General features: G+C 46.1%; 2 protein-coding genes across 2 annotated transcripts in view; one reads left to right on the top strand and one right to left on the bottom strand.

Moving 5' to 3' along the window:
• dhrs1 (dehydrogenase/reductase (SDR family) member 1) overlaps nucleotides 1–10,472 on the bottom strand; it is a 19,932-nt gene extending 9,460 nt beyond the window's left edge. The window contains exon 1 of the mRNA XM_055883768.1: nucleotides 10,452–10,472. The gene's annotated coding sequence lies outside the window, so the exon portion shown is untranslated. The remainder of the gene's footprint in view (nucleotides 1–10,451) is intronic.
• LOC129824258 (apoptotic chromatin condensation inducer in the nucleus-like) overlaps nucleotides 10,455–21,273 on the top strand; it is a 27,625-nt gene continuing 16,806 nt past the window's right edge. Inside the window, exons 1-7 of the mRNA XM_055883766.1 lie at nucleotides 10,455–10,655; nucleotides 11,570–11,635; nucleotides 11,784–11,895; nucleotides 12,077–12,138; nucleotides 12,481–16,449; nucleotides 18,102–18,251; nucleotides 18,366–18,451. Of these exons, the coding sequence (XP_055739741.1) occupies nucleotides 10,518–10,655; nucleotides 11,570–11,635; nucleotides 11,784–11,895; nucleotides 12,077–12,138; nucleotides 12,481–16,449; nucleotides 18,102–18,251; nucleotides 18,366–18,451 (4,583 nt within the window). The 5' untranslated portion in view covers nucleotides 10,455–10,517. The remainder of the gene's footprint in view (nucleotides 10,656–11,569; nucleotides 11,636–11,783; nucleotides 11,896–12,076; nucleotides 12,139–12,480; nucleotides 16,450–18,101; nucleotides 18,252–18,365; nucleotides 18,452–21,273) is intronic.

Genomic DNA, 21,273 nt, shown 5'->3' with positions numbered 1-21,273 from the left:
GATGCAGTCTATCAGTGTCATCCGTTTTGTCACCAAAGCCCCATATACTACCCACCACTGCGACCTGTACGCTCTCGTTGGCTGGCCCTCGCTTCATACTCGCCGCCAAACTCACTGGCTCCAGGTCATCTACAAGACCCTGCTAGGTAAAGTCCCCCCTTATCTCAGCTCGATGGTCACCATAGCAGCACCCACCTGTAGCACGCGCTCCAGCAGGTGTATCTCTCGGGTCACCCCCAAAACCAATTCTTACTTTGGCCACCTCTCCTTCCAGTTCTCTGCTGCCAATGACTGGAACGAACTACAAAAATCTCTGAAACTGGAAACACTTATCTCCCTCACTAGCTTTAAGCACCAGCTCACAGATTACTGCACCTGTACATAGCCCATCTATAATTTAGCCCAAAAAACTACCTCTCCCCCTACTGTATTTATTTTGCTCCTTTGCACCCCATTATTTCTATTTCTACTTTGCACATTCTTCCACTACAAATCTACCATTAGTGTTTTACTTGCTATATTGTATTTACTTCGCCACCATGGCCTTTTTTTTGCCTTTACCTCCCTTATCTCACATTGTATACAGACTTATTTTTCTACCGTATTATTGACTGTATGTTTGTTTTACTCCATGTGTAACTGTGTTGTTGTATGTGTCAAACTGCTTTGCTTTATCTTGGCCAGGACGCAATTGTAAATGAGAACTAGTTCTCAACTTGCATACCTGGTTAAATAAAGGTGAAATAAAATAAATAAATACAAATATAGCCTCGTTATTGTTATTTAATTTTTTACTTTTTAAGTTTTACTTTAGTTTATTTAGTAAATATTTTCTTTACTCTTTCTTGAACTGCATTGTTGGCTAAGGGCTTGTAAGTAAGCATTTTACGGTAAGGTCTGCACCTGTTGTATTCGGACCACGTGACAAATAAAATGCTATTTGATCTCTCGCCCCTCTCATTGCATACCTAGTGGGAAAAACCTGGTTGAAAAGACATCAGTATGACGTCCAATTCTGGTCACTAACTGGTTGGGAAATTATATTTTTCTGACAACCATATGACCAGTCGGCAAAACCTTGTTGAAAATACTTATTTTTATGACATCTTATTCTAGTCGCAAACTGGTTGATTATTTTTTTTTTGTTGCCTTTTTACTGACCAGAATATGACTTTTTCTGACCGCCATACAACCAGTTGGTAATAATTGTGACCTCAATCTGACCAGCTGGTCATAATTCTGACCACTATATTATGTGTTGTATTATGTAGCCTACTGGTCATAGTTAAGACCTCATCATAACCTGGTAATGACCACCTGACTACAGCTCATTAACCACACTCTTAGAAAAAAGGATTCCAAAAGGGTTCTTCAGCTGTCGTATAGAAGAACCTTTTTGGTTCGACAAAGAACCCTTTTGGTTTCCATGTAGAACCCTCTGAGGAAAGGGTCCTACATAGAACCCGAAACGGTCCTACATACAACCCGAAAGGGTTCTACCTGAAACCAAACAAGGTTCTACCTGGAACTAAACAAGGTTCAACCTGGAACCAAACAGGGTTCTACCTGGAACCAAACAGGGTTCTACCTGGAACCAAACAGGGTTCTCAAAGGGTTCTCCTATGAGGACAGCCGAATAACCCTTTTAGGTCCTAGATAGCCCCTTTTATTCTAAGAGTGTACTGTAAAAGTTTTGCAGAGGATAAAGTTGGATATTGAAAACATTTTTCATTACATTTCTATTTGTTTCCATAGTTACCGACTAAAGTTAATCTGCATCATATTCTTACATTTAAAATAGATCAAGCAATGGCCAAAACAAATCTACATCACAATTTTTCACACATCTGCACACAGTAATTGTTTCATAATTCACCCACAGACATTACATGCATAGAAATACTGAGAGTATATAAAGACCTATTGTTGTTTTTGATTAATGATTAATAAAAGTGGTGTGATGACATAGATCCTCATCAAGGACCTCTGAGCAAAGAAGGCGATCTGGAGCATTGTGGCCCTCTCTGTAACGGTTCTCCTCCTCTTCGTCTGAAGAGGAGAGGCATGGGTCGGACCAATACGCAGCCAGGTAGGATGACATAATAAATGTATTAAACACGACGAACACAGACACGAACTATACTTGAAAATATTTACAAAACAACAAAACGACGTAGACTGACCTAAAACATGAAAACTTACAAATACACTAAGAACGCACGAAACAGGTACAGACTACAAACCAACGCTACAGTCCCGTGTGGTACTAACATACATACAGACACGGAAGACAATCACCCACAAACAAACAGTGAGAAACAACCTCCCTATGTATGTCTCTCAATCAGAGGAAAACGAAAACACCTGTCTCTGATTGAGAGCCATACAAGGTCAATTAACCCTTTAACCCAACATAGAAACACAACACATAGAAATGCCCACCCAGCTCACACCCTGACCAATAAACAAATACAAAACAAGAGAAAACAGGTCAGGAACGTGACATAACCCCCCCCCCCCCCTTAAGGTGCGAACGCCGGGCGCACCAGCACAAAGTCTAGGGGAGGGTCTGGGTGGCCATTTGACCACGGTGGTGGCTCAGGCTCCGGACGCTGTCCCCACACCACCATAGTCACTCCCCGCTTCTGTATCCCCCTCCCAATGACCACCCTCCAACTAAACCCACCTAAATGAAGGGGCAGCACCGGGATAAGGGGCAGCTCCGGGCTGAGGGACTCTGGCAGGTCCGGGCTGAGGGACTCTGGCAGGTCCGGGCTGAGGGACTCTGGCAGGTCCGGGCTGAGGGACTCTGGCAGGTCCGGGCTGAGGGACTCTGGCAGGTCCGGGCTGAGGGACTCTGGCAGGTCCGGGCTGAGGGACTCTGGCAGGTCCGGGCTGAGGGACTCTGGCAGGTCCGGGCTGAGGGACTCTGGCAGGTCCGGGCTGAGGGACTCTGGCAGGTCCGGGCTGAGGGACTCTGGCAGGTCCGGGCTGAGGGACTCTGGCAGGTCCGGGCTGAGGGACTCTGGCAGGTCCGGGCTGAGGGACTCTGGCAGGTCCTGGCTGAGGGACTCTGGCAGGTCCTGGCTGAGGGACTCTGGCAGTTCCTGGCTGAGGGACTCTGGCAGGTCCTGGCTGAGGGACTCTGGCAGGTCCTGGCTGAGGGACTCTGGCAGGTCCTGGCTGAGGGACTCTGGCAGGTCCTGGCTGAGGGACTCTGGCAGGTCCTGGCTGGACGGCTCTGGCAGGTCCTGGCTGGACGGCTCTGGCAGGTCCTGGCTGGACGGCTCTGGCAGGTCCTGGCTGGACGGCTCTGGCTGAGGGACTCCGGCAGGTCCTGGCTGAGGGGCTCCGGCAGGTCCTGGCTGAGGGGCTCTGGCAGGTCCTGGCTGAGGGGCTCTGGCAGGTCCTGGCTGGACGGCTCTGGCAGGTCCTGGCTGGACGGCTCTGGCAGGTCCTGGCTGGACGGCTCTGGCTGGACGGGCAGCTCTGACGGCTCGGGACAGACGGGCAGCTCTGACGGCGCTTGGCTGATGGGCAGCTCTGACGGCGCTTGGCAGACGGGCAGCTCTGACGGCGCTTGGCAGACGGGCAGCTCTGACGGCGCTTGGCAGACGGGCACACCTGTAGGGAGGAGACGGAGAGACAGCCTGGTGCGTGGGGCTGCCACAGGACCCACCAGGCTGGAGAGACCTACAGGAGGCTTGATGTTCAGAGGAGGCACCTGAAGGACCGGGCTGTGGGGGAGCACTGGAGCTCTGGTGCGCAGCCTTTGCACCACTCTCCCAGGCTGGAGTACTACTCCAGCCCGTACCCTCCAGAGTGCAGGCACAGGTTGAACCGGGCTGTGGATGAGCACTGGAGATTTAGTGCCTACTACGCGCACCTCTCTCTTAGGCTCCACTCCCACATTTGCCCGGTACGGAGACACAGCACGCAGAGCCGGCGCGGGATACCCTGGACCGAAACTGCGTACCGGAGACCAGACTGCCCTATAGCGCACAGGGCTATGGGCACGCACTGGCGACACCCCCCCCCAAAAAAAAAAATCTGGGGCTGCCTCTCGTACCTGTCACGCTGCCTTGCTGCCTCCTCATATCGCCGCCGCTCAGCTTTCGCTTCCTCCAGCTCAGCCTTGGGGCGGCGATACTCCCCAGCCTGCGCCCAGGGTCCGTCTCCGTTCAAGATCTCCTCCCATGTCCATGAATCCTGGGATTCCTGCGGTTGCTGTCGCTGCCCTTTTCCCTGCTGCTTGATCCTAGTTTGGTGGGTGATTCTGTAACGGTTCTCCTCCTCTTCGTCTGAAGAGGAGAGGCATGGGTCGGACCAATACGCAGCCAGGTAGGATGACACATTTATTAAACACGACGAACACAGACACGAACTATACTTGAAAATATTTACAAAACAACAGAACGACGTAGACTGACCTAAAACATGAAAACTTACAAATACACTAAGAATGCACGAAACAGGTACAGACTACAAACCAACGCTACAGTCCCGTGTGGTACTAACATACATACAGACACGGAAGACAATCACCCACAAACAAACAGTGAGAAACAACCTCCCTATGTATATCTCTCAATCAGAGGAAAACGAAAACACCTGTCTCTGATTGAGAGCCATACAAGGTCAATTAACCCTTTAACCCAACATAGAAACACAACACATAGAAATGCCCACCCAGCTCACGCCCTGACCAATAAACACATACAAAACAAGAGAAAACAGGTCAGGAACGTGACACTCTCGAAGAGTCATGTGATGATTCCGATCTGAAGTGAAGAGAATCAGCGCATTACAACTTTATCAATTTGATATTTAATAAGCAAACTATAAAAGGACATTCTGGAAGAAACTTTGTGGACTCAGCTGGCTTAAAGTGTTTCCATGGTACTAGTTGAAGAATTTTGTGGCAGTTATATAGCTTAGTCTTTAACAAATAGCAACTTGCTCATATACATACTTTGCGTCCTTCTCCAACACGGCTCACAGGGGCACATTTCTGGACTTTCCAGAGTGCCCGCAAAACATCAACCTCCTGAGTGTTCTGGATTTTCATTACACTTACTGTAGGTATAAAAAATCAAAATGAATAATTAACAATTGGCATAATGTGGGCATGCAGGAGACAACATAACTGTAACGCTCAGTAAAATATCTTTAACAGTCAGAATCTACTAAAAGTGGTAGCAAAGGCATGTCTGCTCCTTCATGTTGAAGTGGGACATTAATTCATTGGTCATCAATCTGAACCATTTTAAGAAACAGGGAATCGAAATTAGACAGTAGTTGGATAATGAAAATGTTTAACTCCTCTCTAAATGGTAAAGTTTTGCTTAATCTTCCCTAATACATGTTGTAGTATTCAAACAACTTTTTATAAAACACACCGCTCCATAATCCTGAAGACATTGTCCCGGACAGAGTTTGTCCCAGGGAATGTCCCTAGCCCGATCCAACAGGTCCTAGACATGCTCAATGGGATTGAGATGAGGGCTCGTCACTGGCCATGGCAGAACACTGACATTCCTGTCTTGCAGGAAATCATACACAGAACGAGCAGTATGGCTGGTGGCATTGTCATGCTGGAGGGTCCTGTCAGGATGAGCCTGCAGGAAGGGTACCACATGAGGGAGGAGAATATCTTCCCTGTAACACACAGCATTGAGATTGCCTGCAATAACAAGCTCAGTCCGATGATGCTGTGACACACCGCCCCAGACCATGACGAACCCTCCACCTCCAAATCGATCCCACTCCAGAGTACAGGCCTCGGTGTAACGCCCATTCCTTCGACGATAAACGTGAATCCGACCATCTCCGGCGATGGTGGGTTTGTGCCCAAAGGCGACATTGTTGCCGGTGATGTCTGGTGAGGACCTGCCTTACAACAGGCCTACAAGCCCTCAGTCCAGCCTCTCTTTATTGCGGACAGTCTGAGCACTGATGGAGGAACTGTGCATTCCTGGTGTAACTCGGGCAGTTGTTGTTGCCATCCTATACCTGTCCCACAGGTGTGATGTTCAGATGTACCGATCCTGTGCAGGTGTTGTTACACGTGGTTTGCCACTGCGAGGACGATCAGCTGTCCGTCCTGTCTCCCTGTAGCGCTGTCTTAGGCGTCTCACAGTACGGACATCGCAATTTATTGCCCTGGCCACATCTCATGCCTCCTTGCAGCATGCCTAAGGCACGTTCACGCAGATGAGCAGGGACCTGGGCATCTTTCTTTTGGTGTTTTTCAGAGTCAATAGAAAGGCCTCTTTAGTGTTCTAAGTTTTCATAACTGACCTTAATTGCCTACCGTCTCGTAAGCTGTTAGTGTCGTAACGACCGTTCCACAGGTGCATGTTCATTAATTGTTTACAGTTCATTGAACAAGCATGGAAAACAGTGTTAAACCCTTAACAATAAAGATCTGTGAAGTTTAAAGACAGGGTCCTGAAAAAGGGACGTTTCTTTTTTAATGAGTTTACTTATACTACACTCTTAGAAAATAAAAAAAAGAGTTATTCGGCTGTCCCCAGAGAACCCTTTTTGATTCCAGGTAGAACCATCTGTGGAAAAGGTTCTACATGGAACCCAAAAGGGTTCTTCAAAGGGTTATCCTATGGGGACAGCCGATGAACCCTTTTAGGTTCTAGATGGCACCTTTTTTTCTAAGAGTGTAAGATCAAACAATCATGGGCAGCTGAATAGCATGTCTCTTGGGATATCCAAGGGGGCCCCAGTGTTAAGGATCAGCGGGGCAGACGTGTTGTTGCCTACTCTTGCCACCTGGGGGGCGGCCTGTCAGGAATTCCACGATCCAGTTGCAGAGGGAGGTGTTTAGTCCCAGAGTCCTTAGCTTAGTGATGAGATTCGTGGGCACTATGGTGTTGAACTTCACCCCCACCTACATGTACAAATTAACTCGACTAACCTGTACCCCCGCACACTGACTCGGTACTGGTGACCCTTGTATATAGCCTCGTTATTGTTATTCTTATTGTGTTTCTTTTTATTCTTACTTTTTATTTTAGTCTACTTGGTAAATGTTTTCTTAACTCTTCTTGAACTGCACTGTTGGTTAAGGGCTTGTAAGTAAGCATTTCACGGTAAAGTCTACACTTGTTGTATTCCGCACATGTGACAAATAAAGTTTGATTTTATTTTGATTTGACTACATTCCTAAAATAAATTGTTACTTTTTACGGTAAAACATTTTGCCTGACCACCAAAAGTACTCGTTACATTTTGTATGCTTACAGGACAGGAAAATGGCCTAATTCACACACTTATCAAGAGCACATCCCTGGTCATCCCTACTGCCTCTGGTGTGGCAAACACATGAGTCGTTTGTAAATTATGTCTGAGTGTTGGAGCATAACCCTGGCAATCTAAAAAAAAAAGAAAAAAAAGAAAAAAAAGATGCTGTCTGATTTGCTTTATCCTTTCTGGGGCAGGGGTTAGCGGAACACCGACAACATTCCGTTGAAAAGGCAGCGCACGAAATTCAAAAATATTTTTTTGAAATATGTAACTTAAACACATTAACAAGTCCAATACAGCAAACGAAAGTTAAACATCTTGTTAATCTACCCATGGTGTCCAATTTCAAAAATGATTTACAGCGAAAGCACAACATATGATTATGTTAGGTCAGAGCCAAGTCACAAAAACACACAGCCATTTTTTCAGCCAAAGATAGGAGTCACAAAAAACAGAAATATAGGTAAAATGAATCACTAACCTTTGATGATCTTCATCAGATGACACTCATAGGACATCATGTTATAAAAGACATGTATGTTTTGTTCGATAATGTGCATATTTATATCCAAAAATCTTAGTTTACATTGGCGCATTACGTGCAATAATGTTTTGATTCCAAAACATCCGGTGATTTTGCAGAAATACTCATAATAAACATTTATAAAGATGCAAGTGTTATTCACAGAATTAAAGATAGACTTATCCTCTATGCAACCGCTGTGTCAGATTTCAAAAAAACTTTACGGAAAAATAATAATCTGAGAACGGCGCTCAGAACCCAAAACAGCCAAAGAAATAGCCGCCATTTTGGCGTCAACAGAAGCTACAAAAAACACTATAAATATTAACTTACCTTTGATGATCTTCATCAGAAGGCACTCCCAGGAATCCCAGTTCGACAATAAATGACTGATTTGTTCCATAAAGTTCCATAAAGCCCATCATTTAGCCACTTGTTGTTAGCATGTTCAGCCCAGTAATCCATCTTCATGAGGCACGAGCACTTCCTCCAGACAAAAACTCAAAAAGTTCCGTTACAGGTCGTAGAAACAAGTCAAATGATGTATGCAATCCATATTTAGGATGTTTTTAACATTAATCATCAATAAGGTTCCAACCAGAGAATTTTATTGTCTAAAGAAAAGCATTGGAACGAGAGCATACTCTCTCGTGACCGCGCATCATGAGACCGAGGCTCTCTGCCAGACCACTCACTAAAATATCTCCTATGAGCCCCTCCTTTATAGTAGAATCCTAAAACCAGTATCTAAAGACGGTGACATCTAGTGGAAGCCCTAGGAAGTGCATGCACATCCATAACTAACAGGGATTTCAATAGGCACCGTTTTGAAAATCGATTTCTCACTTCCTGTTTGGACTTCTTCTCAGGTTTTTGTCTACCATATGAGTTCTGTTATACTCACAGACATCATTCAAACAGTTTTAGAAACTTCAGAGTGTTTTCTATCCAATACTAATAATAATATGCATATATTAGCATCTGGGACAGAGTAGGAGGCAGTTCAGTTTGGGCACGCTATTCATCCAAAAGTGAAAATGCTGCCCCCTATCCCTAAAAAGATTTATATAAGGAATTTGAAATTAGTTCTACTTTTCCTTTTGATAGTTAAGTATATTTTAGAAATTACATTTATTTTTGATACTTATGTATATTTAAAACCAAATACTTATAGACTTTTACTCAAGTAGTATTTTAGCACAGCACAATTGGCCCAGCGCCGTCCAGGTTAGGGGAGGGTTTGGCTGGGGCAGGCCGTCATTGTAAATAAGAATTTGTTCTTAACTGACTTGCCTAGTTTAAAAAAATAAATGGGTGACTTTCAGTTTTACTTGAGTTATTTTCTATGAAGGTATCTTTACTTTTACTCAAGTATGACAATTGGGTACCTTTTCCCCCACTGGCATCGTTATTGTTTTTATTGTGTTACTATTTCCTTTTATATTTAGCAAATATTTGTCTTACTTTTTAACTCTAGATTGTTCGAAATGGACTCGTAAGTAAGCATTCACTGTAAAGTCTACACCTGTTGTATCCGGCGCATGTGACCAATAAAATGTGATTTGTATGTAAGCAGACAATTGTCTACTTGTATTCCAAATTTTAGCAATATCTTGTAATATTGGGTTACATGAGATTGGCCCACCCCCACCTACAGCCAGGCATTATTGTGCACTGTTTGATTTTAGGGAGTGTGTCACAATACGTATCAATTTAACCACTTTTGCAGTAAAACATTTTTACATAACCATCCATTTCATTTATGGGACCTTAGAGATGTGGAAAAACATGGTTGTGTAAGAAATTGAAATAGAGACTGGAAACTAGCAATAACTACACTTCAACATAAGCCATATATTATACAAAAACACACATACTCCTCATTTCTCTTGGACATATGCTGGACTTAAGACACCAACTATAGACACACATAATTCCCCTCCCCCATAATAACCACAGACACACCCAACCCAAGGTTGGACCTCAGGACAAAGAACTCTCAGGAACCAATGGAACGTGGACACCAGGCCTGATCAGGACTACCCAAGACCCAGATCGACCAATCGGAAGGCCGGACTCGCAGATCTACCTACTTTGCTTGTTGTCTATATAGTACTGTACAATTCTGGAAACTGGCCTCTTTTCCGGACGATTCACTAGGAGTCAGACTGAAAGAGCCTTGCTGCAAGATTTTACTAAGATATCTTTACATGTAATTAAACGGCCTTATTATACAATTATCCACCTCGTCCTATTGTCTCCTCTTGTTCTCCTGTCAACAGTAAACGTTTTACTAACAGTTGTCATATAGCCTAATAAGGAACAGGGCTGGCAAAAGGGCTCTGGCCAGGACACCCCCAGGACAGCACCCCCAGTCGAGCAAGACGTGACCGCTAAAGATTTGTCAAAGAACAACGACAGTTGTTACAACTGATGCTGCACCAAGACATTTTGCACTCTGACATGATTCAACAGAGATGATTTTGACACGTGAAAGAGTGCCTCCTGTTGGTACAAATGAAATTATAATCTAGGAAATGACATTTTCCAAATAATGTTTAGGTATCTTATTAATGCAAATTCATAGTGAATATCGTGTATGGATAACACTCCACCATCGAATGTATGAATAAAATCAAACAATATGTAATAATAAAATTATATTTACACTTTGACTACTCAGACGTTGGTTGAAGGAAGGCGTTGCTGAAGCGAATTAGTGAGGAAAGGGAAAATGGCGGACCTCGAAGACGTTACACTGGACGGGAGGCCGCTACAATCTCTACGGGTGGCGGATTTGAAAGCTGCTTTGGAGGAGCGGGGGCTTCCCAAAAGCGGACAGAAAAATGCTCTCATTAAGAGGCTCAAAGGGGTGAGTTTTGTTAAGAATTTGAGGTCGTTTGTAACCTGCAGTGGCTAAACCTCGGTGTTGCTAGAGACTGGCCGATGCTTGCCTTGCAGGCCGGAGTGCTTGCCTAGTTTAAAAAAATAAAATAAAAATAATTACTGTGTGCTGTTTACTTTCTGATAATGTTTTGTCGTCGTTGGAAGCTTTGTGCTATGTTCTACCATTTGAAATGGCTTTTTTGTTGAATAAGTTGTTAACCAAAGTTTAAATGGACGTTTGTTGTTTATGTGAGACACGGCTGGTAGCTAACGTTAGCTGCTAGCTACTGGTAGTTTTGTCGTCTGCGGCTGCACGGTCCGCGCTTTGTTGGTGTGCACGAGTTGGGGGGAGGTTATACAACGTGGACGCGCCTGTAAAGTAGCTTACTATCTACTGCAAGCTTTGGGAGGCGTAGTAAACAAAATAATGAATGAATGAAGGAATTCATGGATTAATTAAAGTAATCTAAACGTTCTGGTGCCCGGATCTTCGAGGAATTATTCCTTCTTTGTATAATTAGAAGATGTAATGTTAGCAATCCAAGTGAATTGCAAGCAGTTTGAGATGCAACAGCTAGCTAGCAACCATTGTCGTTTTCAAGTCTAGTTTAATCAATCTAGCTAACTAGCTACCTCTCAGTTGAAAATAAATAACGTTACAATTATTTGTATTTAGTCGATATCGGACAGTATATGCTTCTGCTGCTACGAATATTTGATATTGAATTTGTTAAAGGAATAACTTCGGTGTGGTTGTCAGCCCTCTTAGTGTGAATGTTTTCTAATGAGCCCATTATGTAACTAGTTTAACATGATTATCAGATGCAACATACAACAATTAATAATTTAGTGTGTGAAAGTTTGTTTACTGTTTTGTGTCATGTATTATGTTTGTGACAGGCTCTCATGCTGGAGAACCTCCAGAGAACCTCACACCATCACATAGGACTGCAGCCAAACTCCCAGGTAAGAGTTACTGTATGAAGACGTTGCATGAACCATAATAATTCAATCAGCTCCTTGTGTAGATATTTGTCAGTTTCACTAATTACTACTTCAATATGATGGTTATGTGCAAGGATTTTAATTCTTATGGTCTGTCTGATTATTTCAGATTGGTGAAGAGATGAGCCAGAATAGCTTCATTAAGCAGTATCTGGCCAAACAGCAGGAACTCTTGAGGCAGCGTCTTGAGAAAGAGGCCCGGGAAGCAGTCGAAGATGATGGTAAGTTGGCAGTTTACTCCCTCACGTTTACCTATTGGCTTGGGGTTTAAGCCTGGCTAGTTTACATGTCAGTTCTATGCCTGTACTGAGCACGGTTCCTTTATAAATCAAATCAGGTCAGCTACTCATCTCCTGCTCAGGGTACTTTGTCTCATTACATTTCACTACTATGTTTTTCCAGATACAGACCAAGAGGACCACTCACAGGGCAATAACAGCTCTGCCTGTGCTGCCCCAGACCAGGTTAGTTGCAGACTAATTGCTGTATTCTTTCTGTTTTTAACAGGGGCGTAATAATTTTTCCCTTTACATTCCATTTTGTAACAAAAACAAGAGTTTCTAATGGGCAAATTCAGCTAGGTCCCTCCCCGTTTTCATTCCTTTTGCAAACAGAATCTGTGTAATGAATACACCCCTGTTGTGCAACTTGCATGTTTGAGAGAAGCTTGCATGTCTGAGAATCTTGCATGATTAACACAATCTTGCATGCAGTTTAATGTATGCCTGAACAATTGCACGTATGGGAGGGACTCTGGCATAGTCCTGCAACAAACTCAATCTCATCTCCCTTTCCATCCTCATCAGGATGATGTACCCGTGTTGGTTGACCAGCACAAGCCACTTGGCCCCTCCGAGGGAGAGGGACTAGCAGGCCCCGCAAGCGAGGGAGAGGGACACAGGGCCAAAGACGGCCATGTGTCTGGTCCACCTGCCTCTACCTTGCCTACCTCTGCCCCTGCTGCCGTTGCCTCTCTGTCTGTGTGTGTAGCTGATGGTGAGCAGCGCCCGGAGAGAGTCCCAACCTCTAGCCAAGTCCCAGCAGATAGCGATGATGACAGCGACGGAGGTGACGAGGATGGCGAGGATGAGGACTGGGATAGCGGTGCCAGGAGGAGGAATCTAGGAGAGCCACCAAGAGGCCAGCTAGCAAGAGAGAGGTCTGAAGGATCCCGCCAACCCCCACAGCACATCCCCCCCCTGTTGTCTCCGCAGCTTCGACAGCCTACCCCTCCTCCCTCCCCTCCCCCAGAGTTATCATTCCCACTGCCTGATACCCCTAAACAAAGCCCCCCTAGTCCAGGTGAGCTCCCGGCTAGGCAGCGTACTTCCAGTACCTCCAGCTCTGGCTCCTCTAGCAGTGGCAGTCGTAGTAGCAGTCCAGAACCACAAAGCAACGCAGAGCGCAAGCCTGGCCCACTGACCCTGCTGGCACGCAAGATGGCATCAGAAGGCGCTTTCTCTGGAGTTGGGTGGCATGAACGTGGGGAGGCAGAAAGGCAGGACAACAATGCTGCAACTGCAACAATATTTCCTGGTAGAGGTCCTCAAGAGGGCACAGTGTCTGCCATCACCCACACAGCCAATGCTGCAGCCAGTTTGCCCTTCCCCAGTCTGATTCCAGTTACCAACCAGGGTGTCCTTGGAGGCCATCTATCCCACAGTCAAGTTCCTGTGAGTGTGCTTAGGCCCACTATAATGGAAGAGAGAGATTCTGCATGGCAACAAGAAAACAAGGAAAGGGAGCTGCAGGCAGAGAGCGAAAGAGATAAGGCCCTTGAGCAAGAGAGACTTAGAGCCGTGGAGCTGGAAAGACAGGGAATATTTGAGCAACAGCGTGCCATGGAGCAAGAGAGGGAAAGAGCTTTGGAACGAGAGAGGGAGAAAGCCTTGGAGGCAGAAAGGAAGGAGAGGGAAAGAGCTTTGGAGCGAGAGAGGGTGCAAGATCTTGAACAAGAGCGGGAGGAAAGAGAGAAAGCTTTGGCAGAAGAGAGAGAGAAGTCTGTGGCAAGAGAGAGGGCCCTTGAGCTTGAGAAAGAGAAGGCTGTGGAGTTAGAAAGGCAGAGAGCCATGGAACGAGAGCAAGCTTTGCAGCAAGAGAGAGAGGAGAGGGAAAGAGCTAAAGTTTTTGAACGGGAGGAGAGGGAAAGGGCTCTTGAGCGGGAGCAAGTTCTTGAACAAAAAAGGGTGGAGACAGCGAGAGTGTTGGAGCAAGAAAGGGTGGAGAGGGAGAAAGCCTTGGAGCGAGAGAGACAGGAAAGAGAGAGAGCCTTGGAGCGAGAACAGTTGGAGAGGGAGAAAGCATTGGAGATGGAGCGTATAGAGCGGGAAAAGGCTTTGGAGCAAGAGCGAGTTGAGAAGGAGAAAGCTTTAGAGCTAGTGAGGCAGAAAGCTTTGAAGCGGGAACAGGAGGAGAGGCAGAAAGCGCTGGAGCTAGAGAGGCAGAAAGCGCTGGAGCTAGAGAGGCAGAAAGCGCTGGAGCTAGAGAGGCAGAAAGCGCTGGAGCTAGAGAGGCAGAAAGCGCTGGAGCTAGAGAGGCAGAAAGCGCTGGAGCTAGAGAGGCAGAAAGCGCTGGCGCTGGAGCTAGAGAGGCAGAAAGCGCTGGAGCTAGAGAGGCAGAAAGCGCTGGAGCTAGAGAGGCAGAAAGCGCTGGAGCTAGAGAGGCAGAAAGCGCTGGAGCTAGAGAGGCAGAAAGCGCTGGAGCTAGAGAGGCAGAAAGCGCTGGAGCTAGAGAGGCAGAAAGCGCTGGAGCTAGAGAGGCAGAAAGCGCTGGAGCTAGAGAGGCAGAAAGCGCTGGAGCTAGAGAGGCAGAAAGCGCTGGAGCTAGAGAGGCAGAAAGCCCTGGAGCTAGAGAGGCAGAAAGCGCTGGAGCTAGAGAGGCAGAAAGCGCTGGAGCTAGAGAGGCAGAAAGCGCTGGAGCTAGAGAGGCAGAAAGCGCTGGAGCTAGAGAGGCAGAAAGCGCTGGAGCTAGAGAGGCAGAAAGCGCTGGAGCTAGAGAGGCAGAAAGCGCTGGAGCTAGAGAGGCAGAAAGCGCTGGAGCTAGAGAGGCAGAAAGCGCTGGAGCTAGAGAGGCAGAAAGCGCTGGAGCTAGAGAGGCAGAAAGCGCTGGAGCTAGAGAGGCAGAAAGCGCTGGAGCTAGAGAGGCAGAAAGCGCTGGAGCTAGAGAGGCAGAAAGCGCTGGAGCTAGAGAGGCAGAAAGCGCTGGAGCTAGAGAGGCAGAAAGCGCTGGAGCTAGAGAGGCAGAAAGCGCTGGAGCTAGAGAGGCAGAAAGCGCTGGAGCTAGAGAGGCAGAAAGCGCTGGAGCTAGAGAGGCAGGCAGCGCTGGAGCTAGAGAGGCAGGCAGCGCTGGAGCTAGAGAGGCAGGCAGCGCTGGAGCTAGAGAGGCAGGCAGCGCTGGAGCTAGAGAGGCAGGCAGCGCTGGAGCTAGAGAGGCAGGCAGCGCTGGAGCTAGAGAGGCAGGCAGCGCTGGAGCTAGAGAGGCAGGCAGCGCTGGAGCTAGAGAGGCAGGCAGCGCTGGAGCTAGAGAGGCAGGCAGCGCTGGAGCAAGAGCGAGTTGAGAAGGAGAAAGCTTTGGAGCTAGAGAGGCAGAAAGCTTTGGAGCTAGAGAGGCAGAAAGCTTTGGAGCTAGAGAGGCAGAAAGCTTTAGAGCGGGAACTGGAGGAGAGGGAGAAAGATAGGGAGGAGAAGGCAAGGGCTTTGCACCAAGAAATAATTGAAAGGGAGAAAGCCCTTGAGAAAGAAAGAGCTATGGAGAAAGAAAGAGTGGAGAGGGAAAAAGCTTTGGAACGTGAGAGAGAGGAGAAGGAGAGGGCTTTAGAACAGAAGGCCCTGCAGAGAGAAAAAGAAGAGAGGGAGAGTGTTTTCGAACAAGATAAGGAAAGGGCTATGGTGGCTGAGGGGGAGAGTCATCTTGCTCCATGGAAACGTGGTCGTGAGATTGGTCTTACCCCCCTGCCCACTCCTCCCCTCTCCACAGGAGCAGGTAGAATGGCGGCAACAGAGGAGGGTGGGGAGCCCCACGTGCCATCTCTACCCCAAACAGCATCGAGAGACAACCAGCCAGCTGAATCTGGTACGCCCCTGTCACCAACTATAGCAACGCCTCTGTCACCCCAGTCCTCCTTCAAGAAGTTCCGTTTCTTGAGAGACCCCCCAGTTCTGTCCCCATCTTGCTCTGCATCCCTGGTCATCAAGAGGCCCCGTACATTCTCTGACAGCCCCCATCCTCAGGCCTCAGCTCTCCAGTCCCCAAGAAAATCTGGGGAACAAGAGCAGGAAAGTACTCTGCAGGGGCCCAAGCTTTCTGCTGGACAGGCAGCATCACAGATGCCTGCAAGACAGGGGTTCCTTGTTTCTGGACCAACTGCAGCAGACACGTCAGACACGACCAGGCCAGAGACCCCAGTGATTGCCACACCAGGAAAGAGTCCTGAAGAAGAAAAGGTTAAGGCGCTTGTGTCAGAGGAGCATGTCCTAGCAGATAAGGAGACAAACAAACAGGAAGTGGGAGAGATAGCCAGAGGCACTAAAGGGGTGGATGCAGGAAACGTCCCCTCGGGTCCAGCAGGATCTGTGGTACCTCCCTCATCCCCACCGGAAGAGGGCAATGTAGACCGGGGAAGGGAGAGAAGTCAAAAGAAACAAGAGAAGCGGGGAAGACGAGCGTCCTCATCTAGTGACTCCTCAGATTCTGACTCTGGGTCATCCTCCTCACGTTCGTCTGGTTCATCTTCGTCCTCCCAGGGCAAAACCCGCACCACTCCCAGTGGTAGAAAGGTGAGTGGTCTGTAGGTGTTCTTTCACTGAGTCAGTGGAATAACAATGATCAAACCCAAACAGCAATATGGGAAAGTAATGTTCATTAACCATGTAGTACTTTGATTTTCTTTTTAGGTTTCTCTTTTGGTTGTTTTTGTTTTTTATTCTGTCAGGGCCTAGGTTTGACAGGACCACCCAAGCAGTGACAATCAATGGTACATTGGAGATCAGAAGACATTATTTCATTCATGTTTTAAGGGAACCTTGTCCAAATGATCAAATCAAAATGTTCAAGATGTTTACCAGAACGGTTTCTGATTTATGAATAACATGTTTTTCTGTAGTTGTGAAAGATGGAGGAAAGGGGATATTTCAGTGTGAATATACAGTACCAGTCAAAGGTTTGGGTACACCTACTCAAGAGTTTTCCCTTATTTTTCCTATTTTCTACATTGTGAAATAATACTGAAGACATCAAAACTATGAAATAACACATATGCAATCATGTAGTTTTGCACACTTTTTTTGGACAAATTTCCACCTGTCTAATGTCCATTGCTTGTGTTATTTGGCCCAAGCAAGTCTCTTCTTCTTATTTGTGTCCTTTAGTAGTGGTTGCTTTGCAGAAATTCGATCATGAAGGCCTGATTCACACAGTCTCCTCTGAACAGTTGATGTGCTTTTTACTTGAAGCATTTATTTTGGCTGCAATTTCCGAGGTGCAGTTAATTGTTGATTTCTGAGGCTGTTAACTCTAATGAACTTATCCTCTGCAGCAGAGGTAACTCTGGGTCTTCCTTTCCTGTGGCCGTCCTTATGAGAGCCAGTTTCATCATAGTGCCCGGTGGTTTTTGCGACTGCACTTGAAGAAACTTTCAAAGTTCTTGAAATGTTCCGCATTGACTGATCTTAAAGTAATGATGGACTGTCGTTTCTCTTTGCATATTTTAACTGTTCTTGCCATAATATGGACTTGGTCTTATACCAAATATGGCTATCTTCTGTATACCCCCCTACCTGGTCACAGCACAACTGATTGGCTCCAACACATTAAAGAAGAAAGAAATTCCACAAATTAACTTTTAACAAGGCACACCTGTTAATTGAAATGCATTCCAGGTGACTACCTCATGAAGCTGGTTGAGAGAATGCCAAGATTGTGCAAAGCTGTCATCAAGACAAAGGCTGGCTACTTTGAAAAATCTCAAATATTTAAGTTTAAGTTTTTTTGGGGGGGGGGTTACTACATGATGTCTTCAGTATTATTCTACAATGTAGAAAATAGTTAATATCAAGAAAAACCCTTGAATGCGTAGGTGGGTCCAAACTTTTGACTGGTACTGTATGTTGTCATAATGTACATGGTATACCCCTAGGTGGGCTCTTGCTGGAATCTCTTTAGGTCTACTTATATATCACACAATTGTGGTGATAAAATTAAGTGATTATTAAGTCTGTTGTCATGTAATGTCTTTTTTACTTAATAGCCTAGTAGACAAGCAGAGACAACTTAAGGAGACAATGATGCCAAAACACAAACTCACATAATGTTTATTGTAACCATATGTTGGTTAAATAAGGGATGTATGCTTTGAACTGTGACTCGACCTGCTCAAATGTATGATATTTTGCCTAATACACAGTTCATTGACCTGTTCTCTATCCTTTAGCCTGAGAAACCTCAGACAAGAACCATATCCCAGGATAAGGAGACAGTTAGTCAATTTGAGGAGTCAAAGGAGTTATCAAAAGCCCCCCAGCGCAAAAATCGAGTATCTGGGGAGAAGGACATGACCATCGATGGAGCCAGACACGGCAAGGTCAGCTGAGATTTAAACTGTGGTCTCTTTATTCTTTACATCTCTTTATTCTTTCCCCTTGTTTTTACAAAATTGTTCTTCCCCTCTCTAACACTACCCTTTTATGACCATCAGAAACCGTTCGTTGGAATACCTGCTGGACAAGTCAATGAGCAGAAGAAGGACAGCGAGGGAGAGGAGGAAATGACAGACACTACAAGGTCTGTTTACAAAATTGCTGCAAAAGACACACACACACACATATACTGAACAAAAATATAAACGCAACTATTTCAACGATTTTACTGAGTTACAGTTCTTATAGACATCAGTCAATTGAAGTAAATTCCATAATCTATGGATTTCACACGACTGGGCAGAGGTGCAGCCATTGGTGAGGTGCCAACCCACCCACTGGTGAAGCAGGCCCAGCCAATTAGAATGGGTTTTTCCCCACAAAAGGGCTTTATTTCAGACTGAAAAACTCCTCAGTTTCATCAGCTGTCCGGGTGGCTGGTTTCAGACGATTCCGCAGGTGAAGAAGTCGGATGTGGACGTCCTGGGCTGGCATGGTTACACGTGGTCTGCGGTTGTGAGGCCGGTTGGACGTACTGCCAATTTCTCTTATGGTAGAGAAATGAACATTACATTCTCTGCCAAAAGCTCTGGTGGACATTCCTGCAGTCAGCATGCCAGTTGCACGCTCCCTCAAAACTTGAGACATCTGTGGCGTTGTGTGACAAAGCTACACATTTTAGTGGCCTTTTATTGTCCCCAGCACCAGGTGCACCTGTGTAATGATCATGCTGTTTAATCAGCTTCCTGATATGCTACACCTGTTAGGTGTATGGATTATCTTGGCAAAGGAGAAATGCTCACTAACGGGGAGGTAAACAAATTTGTGCACAACATTTTAGAGAAATAATATTTTTGTGCTTTTGGAAAATGTCTGGGAACTTTTATTTCAGCTCATGAAGCATGGGACCAACACTTTACATGTTGCGTTTATATATCAACATCCCTTTTTCAGGACCCTGTCTTTCAAAGCTAATTTGTAAAAAATCCAATTAACTTCACAGATCTTCATTGTAAAGGGTTTAAACATTGTTTCCCATGCTTGTTCATCGAACCTTAAACAATTAATGAACATGCACCTGTGGAACGGTCGTTAAGACACTAACAGCTTACAGACAGTAGGCAATTAAGGTCACAGTTATGAAAACTTAGAACACTAAAGAGGCCTTTCTACTGACTCTGAAAAACACCAAAAGAAAGATGCCCAGGGTCCCTGCTCATCTGCGTGAATGTGCCTTAGGCGTGCTGCAAGGAGGTATGAGGACTGCGGATGTGGCCAGGACAATAAATTACAATGTCCGTACTGTGAGACGCCTAAGACAGCGCTCCGGGAGACAGGACGAACAGCTGATATTCCTCGCAGTGGCAGACCACGTGTAACAACACCTGCACAGGATCGGTACATCCAAACATCACACCTGCTGGACAGGTACAGGATGGCAACAACAACTGCCCGAGTTACACCAGGAACGCACAGTCCCTCCATCAGTGCTCAGACTGTCCGCAATAGGCTGAGAGAGGCTGGACTGAGGGCTTGTAGGCCTGTTGTAAGGCAGGTCCTCACCAGACATCCCCGGCAACAATGTTGCCAATGGACACAAACCCACCGTCGCTGGACCAGACAGGACTGGCAAAAAGTGCTCTTCATTGACGAGTCGTAGTTTGTCTCACCAAGGGTGATGGTCGGATTCACGTTTATCGTCGAAGGAAGGAGCATTACACCGAGGCCTGGATTGATTTGGAGGTGGAGGGTCCGTCATGGTCTGAGGCGGTGTGTCACAGCGTCATCGGACTGAGCTTGTTATCATTGCTGGCAATCTCAACGCTGTGCATTACAGGGAAGACATCCTCCTCCCTCATGTGGTACCCTTCCTGCAGGCTCATCCTGACATGACCCTCCAGCATGACAATGCCACCACGCACAAAACGAGCAGTATGGCTGATTTCCTGCAAGACAGGAATGTCAGTGTTCTGCCATGGCCGGCGAAGAGCCCAGATCTCAATCCCTTTGAGCACGTCTGGGACCTGTTGGATCGGAGGGTGAGGGCTAGAATTCTGTGTTTTGAATCCAAAATAGGTCACCTACGTGATTTGTGTAAATTCGATGAGGAAAGTTTGGGGGGGGCTTTGGATCACTGCTGGCTGTAAGCGAATGAGTGATGCGCGTTTAGAGCAATACTTGCTGTATCCAAGGCTCAGCCAATCATTCACATAAAAGCAGAAGGCAGCACGCAACTGAAGAGACAACCAATTTGTTAGTTACAGCACCAGCGCGCACTCTGGAAAGACAGAGGAGAGTGGAAAGGCAGTTTGCAAGTTGTAGCCGCGCGTCCCCTGAACGATAACGAAGAGGTAGGTGAGAAGCCTGACCACAGAGACGGGGGTTATAAGGTGATGAAGCGTACTTCATGAGCTGTAACCGAAAAACAACTGGCATTTGGAAAGCTTGAGGTGAGGGAGAAAGTGTGGTGGAACAAGTATTGTTGGCATTGTTAAGTATCTTGCTAGCTGGATCGAATTCTCCATTAGCTAGCCAGAGAAATGTTGAGCAACATTAGCCAATTTAACTGATAAAATAATTGAGTTCATGGTGTGAAAATTCACTGGCTAATAAAGTCAGACAGCTAACGTTACAATATCAGATGAGCTAACGTTAGTAACCTAACCAATTCGCTATAGTATTAACTGCAATACGACTCCATGCTGTTCCTCAAGTTATGACTCTGGCAATCTGTGAAATGTTTACAAGCTAACGAACTAACTACTATCTCTGAACTAATGTTTTCCCTCTACAGTATGTGGTTAATTTTCAGAATGAGAGAATTAGGCAAAAATGAGGCGTTGCTTGTTAAACAAGTGGATTCAGGGATCAAATGTAGCTGGAGCTGGGCCTGGCTTAAGCTGGATGCTACTATAGAGGTGAAAGGAACACCACACACTTCCCCTCTTTCTCTCTTTTTCAATACAG

The sequence above is a fragment of the Salvelinus fontinalis genome, chromosome 26 (genome assembly GCF_029448725.1).
Source record: "Salvelinus fontinalis isolate EN_2023a chromosome 26, ASM2944872v1, whole genome shotgun sequence".
In the NCBI taxonomy this organism is placed as follows: Eukaryota; Metazoa; Chordata; class Actinopteri; order Salmoniformes; family Salmonidae; genus Salvelinus; species Salvelinus fontinalis.
Note: the sequence above shows the minus strand (reverse complement) of the source record. Positions and strands in the feature narration are given on the sequence as shown.